The sequence below is a fragment of the Solanum pennellii genome, chromosome 12, assembly GCF_001406875.1.
Source record: "Solanum pennellii chromosome 12, SPENNV200".
Taxonomy (NCBI): domain Eukaryota; kingdom Viridiplantae; phylum Streptophyta; class Magnoliopsida; order Solanales; family Solanaceae; genus Solanum; species Solanum pennellii.
The window spans coordinates 49,629,848-49,638,853 of NC_028648.1; the positions used below are offsets into that span (position 1 = coordinate 49,629,848).

Below are 9,006 nucleotides of genomic sequence, written 5' to 3' on the forward strand. Positions count from 1 at the left end.
CACACACACACACACACACACACACATATATATATATATATATATATGTATGTATGTATCCTTGTTATAGTTTTGATCCAAATATATTGGTTACACTTTCAATCCAAATATACCTTTTTTATTTTACTTTGAGCCAAATATGCTATCCATTAAATATTTGGTCCCAATCTTAAAATAGGTACGTCGAAGGTTGTGATTGATTAGTAGAACCCAAATTATTTTTGTCCCAACCAACAACCAAATTACTCCTAAAAAATCCAAATAAAGCTCTAAATATCAACAATGGAGTTATGCCTTTGTTTTCAAATTCTCCCCCCAATGAGCATTCTAATTTAGAAATTTATTCATGAGGCGGACAAATATTGTTGAACATTACAAAATAATATAGTTGATAACTATTATTGTACGGATGAAGTTCTTCTTTATAGTATTCTCGCTGCTCAACTATAGTTATTCACTATATTAAAAATAATTATCTAAAATGTTTGTCCAATTTAAAAAATCAAGAGCTACTTCACATTTTGTATCTGTTTTACCCTTACTATTGAATATTATTTATTATTTAACACATTTCTCAAAGCATGAAATTTAATAAAGGAAAAAAATAATATTCCTTATATCCCTAATTATTTGTTTACCTTTGAATTGTCATACCTATTGAGAAAATAATGATTGACATAATAACTTTACTATTTTAACTCTATTAATTATGAAACAAATGAATTACAAACATAACATTTTGAAGAACTTTTATAGAGTCAATTCCCTAAATGGTCACCTAAGTTAAGAGAATTATCTTGAAATATCATTTATGTTTCATTTAGAACCAAAATATCACTCAACTATCACTATTTTCCTCCAAATATACTTGACACTTCAACATCATTACTCTCTCCTAGTTGACATGACATGTCATTAATTTTTTTTTCAATAATAAACTAATTTTAATTCATTGAACCCATTTAACTAAAATAATGATCATATTATTTTTAAATTTTTTTATTAGTTTATTAAGAATAAATTTTTAAGTATTAAATCTTTTATCATAATTAAACTTTTATTTTTTTTATGTTATGAAGAATACATTTTATAATTGTATTATAATTTTATCAATGTTGAATAATTATAAACACATACATTCAAAAAAAATATTAATATACAAATCATGTGCGCTACTTTACATCAATTAATCAAAAGTTGTATAACAAATCAATAATATTAAAGGTCAATTAACTATTAGAATAATATTAATTGTGTATTTTGAAATTCATGCTTCTGATTTTTATTTTTGAAAAAAATAGTGAATGATTTTATATTTTTTATCCACAAGATATACTAAATACCTCAAAAATCTCCTTAAACTCTAATTGATATGCCCTTTCATTAAATCATTATTTTAAAAAATAATAGACCTATTTAAGTCATTAAATTTATGTCTCTACAAAACAAAATATATAAATTACATGAGAATTTATGAAAATTATAAGAAAAATCATTGAAAAAGTCTAGTAACCTTATATATAGTCACTAAACAAAATTAAAATTCCTAACTAAATTATTTGTGTTATGAAACTATAAAAATTTAGACGAAGAAGAAAGTACGGAGAAGAGAAAAGACTTCTTATTTCTCTTGAAATATATTCAGGATTCATAGATCTTTCACAAATCTTATTTACAATGAAGGAAAACCCTTTATTTATAGGGAAAACCTTACTTTGTCCCCAATTAGGATTTCTAACCATATCCTACTAGGACTCCACATAATTAGACATTCACTATAATACAAACTGTTTATAACACTCCCCCTTGAATGTCGGTAGATTATTTACCTCATTAAAACGTTACTAGATAAAATCCAGTAGGAAAAAAATCTATTGAAGAAAAAATAGTACACATATCTAACAATACGCATTATGGATGCCTCATTAAAAACCTTAAAAGGAAAACCCAGTGGGACAAAACCTTGTGAGGAAAAAAGAGTACATCGCGTATTAACTCCCCCTAATGACAACATCAATTCAGAGACTAGAATCTTCGTTTCCAAGCTTATGCACCATCTTTTTGAAAGTTGTAGTTGGTAGAGACTTGGTGAATAAATCAACAATAATATTACTTGAAAAGACCTCTTGCATGTTGATATCACCATTCTTGGGAGCTTATGAGTGTAGAAAAACCTTGACGAAATATGTTTTCTTCGATTTGCTTTTATAAATCTTCCCTTCAGGGTTAAAGATTTCTGCAAGTTTCTTACTTCAACTTCTTTAAGCAAATAATCTATTGTCAAGAGTTTCAATTCTAGTCATCAACTTGCATAATAATACTTGTAGATGCTCTATGCATTTTGAATCTATTTAATCCTTATGAGGATGATAAACAAGTTTTCCAAAAACTTGTATATGCTTTATATTTTGAACCCATTCGATATTTTCATATCAATTTTGTCAAGTAACAACATTTAATATTAGAAGTATGACATCTTCTAGTGCCTAGATTGCAAGTCAAATAAGCTTTACGCTTACCAAGATGCATCATTCCACTTTTCACCTGATAATTATTTCATACAAGCATGCTTTAATAGATGTAAAATTCATATCCTCATAATCTTTTACAATATTGCTCGCTAATGTATTAAAGATATCGTCAACGATATACCATTTTGCATTGATTCACAATATGACAAACTTATTGAGATCTCATCACTTCATTATTTTTAGGTAGCTACCCCTCTCATAAGGTTTCATAAAGTGTTATGTCGTAGGCTCCCCAAGAGCATATTATCTTCTTATTATGATCATCTTGATCCTTTGATCCTCTCCCTTTTTCAAAGATTATTTTATTTAGAATTGATTAGTCTATCATGATTCATGCATGTCATAGACTCTATTGGACATTCAATAGGAGTATTTACAACTTTTGTGTTGCTTCTAGTCTCCCCCTTATGTTAGACAAACTAACATATATCTCAATCTTTTGGAGAATCTATCTTTATGCATCATAGTATATTCATTGATTATATACCACATATCAAAGTATATTCATTAATCATATATTGCAAATCAAAATTATCAGATGAAAACTATTTGGTCCCTGACCATAAACCAATTAACAGAAAAATTAATCATAACTTATTGGTTTGATTCATACAATTACGTCTGTATGTAATATCATATTTCAGATCAACACATGATACTTTATTTTCATAAGAAATGATTCACTATATGTGACATTTAATGTCACATCATCTTATATATTTATCAATATTATCAAGGTGAATTATCTTGATTTCAAATTATGAAATTGTGCTCTTATCTCAATTATTTTTGCACAAATAATTTTGTGAATGTCAAACTAAATGTTGACAACAAACGTACATGTGATTATCTTATAAATGCATCTTTTTATCATATCACATGATAGGTGAACGGGTCCATATTCACCTTTTATACTTTTCAGGATTTAGGGATTTAGTCCCAACTTTAGTTGATCCAATCAACTTTATCACGAGAACAAGCAACGTAAAGAATTCTTGAAGAATCTTCTAGTTTTTCAATGTATGTCCATTACTCAGTATGCACGTCTTGGGATAACCAAATTATTCATGCCAACTAATAAAATTATTAGTACTCGTAAAATCTAAGTTTACTACGTCATGTGCGTTTTGATTTAGTAAATTTCTGATTTACTATTATATGAGTAAATTTCAATTTTATTACTCCAAGAGTAATTTTCAGATTTATTTCTTCTCAATTACTTTACCCTTTAGGTGAGTCGTGATCCATCATTAAATGAACTAATCTGAAGAAAATTGTGCATGTAACATATTATTTGCGCCAACATTTTGCAAACATCAAGTTGCGAGATAATAATAGCACACATGAGACCATATAGAAGAAATATTTATTAGGACCATTAATTCTAAACAATCCTCTTGGTGGATGACTAGGTCCACAAATATTTGTATACGTTCCTATAACGCAGAGAATTCAATCTCAACTTTCGTTTATGATGGTGTCACAATTAGCTTGTCTTGCTAACAATCATTACAAGAAAACTCACCATTTAAAAGAATTTTTAGGTTCTTCAACGGATGTCCATTTTAATTTTCCATAATTCGTCAAAATATTATAGACTAACGATGTCCTAGAAAATCGTGTCAAACTAAGAAAATATTGGAATTAATAAATTTCTTATTTACCATAGAATGTGCCTCAATTGCACTAATTCTTGTCCAATATAAGCTTGAAGATAAAAACATGAAATTTTTCTATACTAAATGTCTTCTTAGAGACAGACATTCTTGGTGATACCACATCATTGACGAAAGGTTGTTATCTTTTTCACGTCTAGCATGGTGGCTTATCACCTCATTCACTCTAAAGAATGGATCTGTATTCTTACCATTTATCAAAGGCTCTCATTCTTCATGAATGAAACACAATTATCTAAGTACATCAAATTTTGATAACTTAGTATCTCATTCCATATTCATGTGCATTATTTAATCAATTGTCTTCTTTTAGACATTTATGCACTGCTATATTCACATGGGGGAATGGATCTGCTTCAACGAGATATATTTCATGACTAATTTTATAAAAAAACTCATTACTTGCCTTAGTCATCATAATATCATCAATATGGTGCATTGAGACTCAAACCCAACGTCTTATGCCATAAATCAATGAGGGACTTGAATCCAACATCTTTCATCACAAAGCATCAAGACTTCTGATGTCTTACCCTCTTGGTGCGATTGGACGTAAATCCATCGTCTTATTCTTTTGATGCGATATAACTTAAATTCATTGTCTTACTCACAATGAGGCTCAACCTCAATCCTTTGAAAATAATTGCAATTTTATCACTTTTGATGATCATTAATATGATTATATATTATAATTACACACAAAACTGAGACTAATGATTTCTTATAATAAACACTAGCAGTTAATAGATATTGTTTAATAGATCACGTACCTCATGTAGAGATTGAAAATATATCTTTCACTAAATTGTGCTTATTTAATTATTAAAATAAATTAAAGAATTCTCTTCTCAGTCGGTTAAAATTAAATGTATAGAAAGTCGACAAGTCTCTTTGAATACTTACTTTAGATAGTACCTCCAGATCTGTTACATAAATAATTATAACATAAAGATAAATCATACCTTGAAGATATAAGAACCTTATTGCATAAGGTATGCAATATATCTTTTGCACTTTTTCCGTCTTCTTCATAATTTTTTATGAATAGAACAATCAGGCTGATAACGTGTTATGAAATTATATAAATTTAGAAGAAGAAGAAAGTAGGGAGAAGAGAAAAGACTTCTTATTTCTCTTGAAGTATATTCAGGAGATCTTTCACAATGAAGAAAAACCCTTTATTTATAGGGAAAACCTTACTTGGTCCCCAAGTAGGATTCCTAACCATATCCTACTAGGACTCCACATAATTAAATATTCACTATAATACAAATTGTTTATAACAATTTAAAAATTTTTAAGCAACTTATTTTATAAAAATATTTAAATAAATTTGTAAGGCGGACCAAAAAAGTTGGTAAGAAAGCTGAGAAAATTATTATTTAACATTTTTAATTTAATTTTTATTTTTATTCTTTTATTCTATATTATATTATATTATGTTATAACTTTTCAAACAACTAAACATCAATAAATAAACTAATAATTAATTGAATTTCCTATTTTTACTTCAATAATATACATATTATATATGATTAGTATACTGATAAATGAAGATCAAAATTTTATTTTCTATAAATATTATCCACTTACTATTTTCTTTTTAAAAAAGATATTGTAAGTATATATAGATTTGAAAACACTCAAATAATTACTTTTTCAATAATTTATCGATCTTTAATATTATTTATTCATTATACAATTTATGATTAATTAAAGTGAATTAGCTTTCATGAGTAATTTGTATATCAATATTTTTTTTGAATGCATGTGTTTATCAGTATTCAAAATTGATGAGATTATAGTACGTTTTAAAAAGGTATTCTGCATAACATAAAAAAATAAAAAGTTTAGTTATGATAAAAAATTTGAAGTATGAAAATTTGTTCTTAATAAATTAATTTAAAAAATTAAATATAATATGATCGTTATTTTAGTTAAATGAGTTTAATGAATTAAATTAGTCTATAATTAAAAAAGACTTTAATGACATGTCATTTCAACTAGGAGAGAATGATGCTTTTAAAATGTCAAGTATATTTGGAGGAAAATAGTGATAGTTAGGTGATATTTTGGTCTTAAATAAAATAAAAATAATATTTTAAGACAATTCTCTCAACTTGGATGACCATTTAGGGAATTGACTCAAGTTCTAAAAATTTTTAATGTAATTGAAAATATAATAGGTAAAAAAATTATCTTTTCTTGATTTATCATAATAAATAAATAATTAGAAATACAAAAAAAGTAAGTAGCCAAATAATTAAAAAAAGAGGGAGGATGATAATATTATCTCTATTTTTTTAAAAAAAACAAATTTGTCAAATAAAAAGTGTACAAGTAGAATCTCATATTTATATGGGAGACGTCCGTTTTGCTTTGCCCTAAATTCAACACTGATGGCATTTTTGTAATTTCAGCATGAATCTAGATTTGGATTCCTCAAGTATACAATTCGAGAAAATCATTTTTCATCCTTACTTTCAGCTGGCTTGTTACAACTTCAGGTATTTTCCTCGTAAAAGTTTTAATCTAATTTTCCCCTTTCTACCTTCTTTGGCTCTTTTTTTTTTCAAGTTTCTTCTGATTTCTCAATTTGAACTTTTTGGGTCTTGAAGGATAGATTGAATCACTTGATTTGACTTATTTTTTTTAAAATCAAATCGTAGCGAACAAGGTGAAAATTCAGTTAGGTTAAGGTTTGGATAGACTTTATGCACTCCCGACTTCACTTGTGAGATTACTGGATATGTTGTTATTCAATGCTAAGTTTAGGTGAGAATTAATTTTTTTTCTTGGTCTGAAAATTGTAATTAATTATTGCATGTTTTGGCTGTAACTTTATCTTGTAAGTTGTTTATCGCAGTTTTCGTGTTTAGCTTATCCTTGTTCTACCTCCGTATAGCAGTCGTGTTATGTGTTGTTTGAGACGAAGGTCTTTGGGAAATAATCTCTCTATCCTCCGGGAGAGGTAGGGGTAAGGTCTCTGTCTTCCCCATACCGCACTTGTGGGAATATGTTGGATATGTTTGTAAGCTTATGTATTGCAGATTTTGAACCAATTTTATAGTATACTGAATAAAACAATAGGGTAATTGGACAAAAAGAACCTAAATCACAAATTTCACATACAGAGAAGAGTTGAACTATGATGGGAAGATGCTTATCAGTTCAATCATCAAGCCCAACCAAACTTAAATTTCAAACTTTGAATGGAATTCAACAACTAGCTGAAAGTTGTCGATTCAAGGCATGGTTTCTGGATCAGTTTGGTGTGCTTCATGATGGGAAACATCCCTATCCTGGTGCCATTTCGGCCTTGGAAAAGTTGGCAACTTGTGGTGCAAAGATGGTAATCATTAGTAATTCTTCAAGAAGAGCATCCACAACCCTGGAAAAATTGAGGAGCCTCGGATTTGACCCGTCGCTCTTTATTGGTGCCATCACGAGTGGTGAATTAACACATCAGTATCTTCAAACGAGAGATGACTCCTGGTTTGCCTCAATAGGAAGATCGTGTATTCACATGACTTGGAGTGATAGGGGTGCTATATCTCTTGAAGGCCTCGGACTAGAAGTTGTAGAGAAGGTTGAGGAAGCTGATTTTATTTTGGCTCACGGAACTGAAGCCTTGGGGCTTTCTTCTGGTGCCGCAGTTCCTATGAATCTTGATGAACTTGAAAAGATACTGGATCGGTGTGCTTCTAAGAAAATCCCCATGGTAGTAGCAAATCCTGATTTTGTAACCGTTGAAGCTAGATCTCTGCGTGTTATGCCTGGAACATTGGCAGCCACGTATGAGAAACTTGGCGGTGAAGTAAAATGGATGGGTAAACCTGATAAGATAATATACAAGTCAGCTATGGAAATGGCTTCTGTTGTGGATGCCTCCGATTGTGTTGCTATAGGGGACTCCCTGCACCATGATATCAAAGGCGCAAATGTAGCTGGAATTGCTTCAGCGTTTATCACAGGCGGAATACATGCTGCTGAACTTGGACTTGGAAAATTCGGACAAGTCGCGGATGATGATAATGTACATGCTCTTGCCTTGGCAAACAATGCATATCCTACATATGTGCTGCCTTCATTTACTTGGTGAAGAATGTACTGTTCACTTTTGTACCTCTTTTTGATGCTTTTGCTTTTGGAGTCAATCATTGTGTTTTAACTGAATTTGTTTTTTCCTTGAACCATCCATTTTATCTTGGTGGAATACAAGGGTTTTCATGATCAAGTCTTAAATTAGTTATTGTAATTATAGGTAAGGTGAAATATAAGAAAAATGGTACTATTTTTTTTACTGATATTGTTGCAAGTCTTATGTTAAATAAACAAGAGGGAGAAAGGGGAGATTATACCCTTTTTAACTTTGCAATTTAGAGCAGATATCCGTGTTTGACATATATACTGATGTATAATAAATGGTGCATATTTACCATTTACAATTTGAAAATAGAAACACATTGCTTTTAGCAACAGTATCTCTCCATACACCTCATCTGAAATAACAAGGATATGTTTAGATCAAGGATATGTTTAGAAAGTCATCTAGTAATTGGAATTGGTATAATTAATGGGGTAGTAATTACACTGTCTATTAATAACACTGACTTGTGTGATTGCCACCGTTTAATTACCTTGTAATTACACATCATATTTGGATCAATAGTGTAATTACACATGTTCTGTTTGGATGAAAAATTGCAATCATAAAATTATATTAAATTTTAAAAATTAAAATTAATTAATTAAAAATTTATACTAGACAAATAAGGAACTTTATAAATGACATTAAA

At 29.1% G+C, this 9,006-nt stretch overlaps 1 protein-coding gene across 2 annotated transcripts; it reads left to right on the forward strand.

The window, feature by feature from the left end:
* Positions 1-6,560: 6,560 nt before the first annotated feature.
* LOC107005333 lies at positions 6,561-8,514 on the forward strand. Of its 2 annotated transcripts, none has more exons than XM_015203897.2 (2): positions 6,561-6,714; positions 7,342-8,514. In XM_015203897.2, exon 2 carries the CDS (start codon positions 7,356-7,358, stop codon positions 8,307-8,309), a length of 954 nt encoding a protein of 317 aa, XP_015059383.1. In that variant the 5' UTR covers positions 6,561-6,714; positions 7,342-7,355; the 3' UTR covers positions 8,310-8,514. The 2 variants fall into 2 exon arrangements, with proteins under 2 accessions (XP_015059383.1, XP_015059384.1); XM_015203898.2 differs by lacking the exon at positions 6,561-6,714 and adding an exon at positions 6,730-7,184.
* The last annotated feature ends 492 nt before the right edge of the window (positions 8,515-9,006 follow it).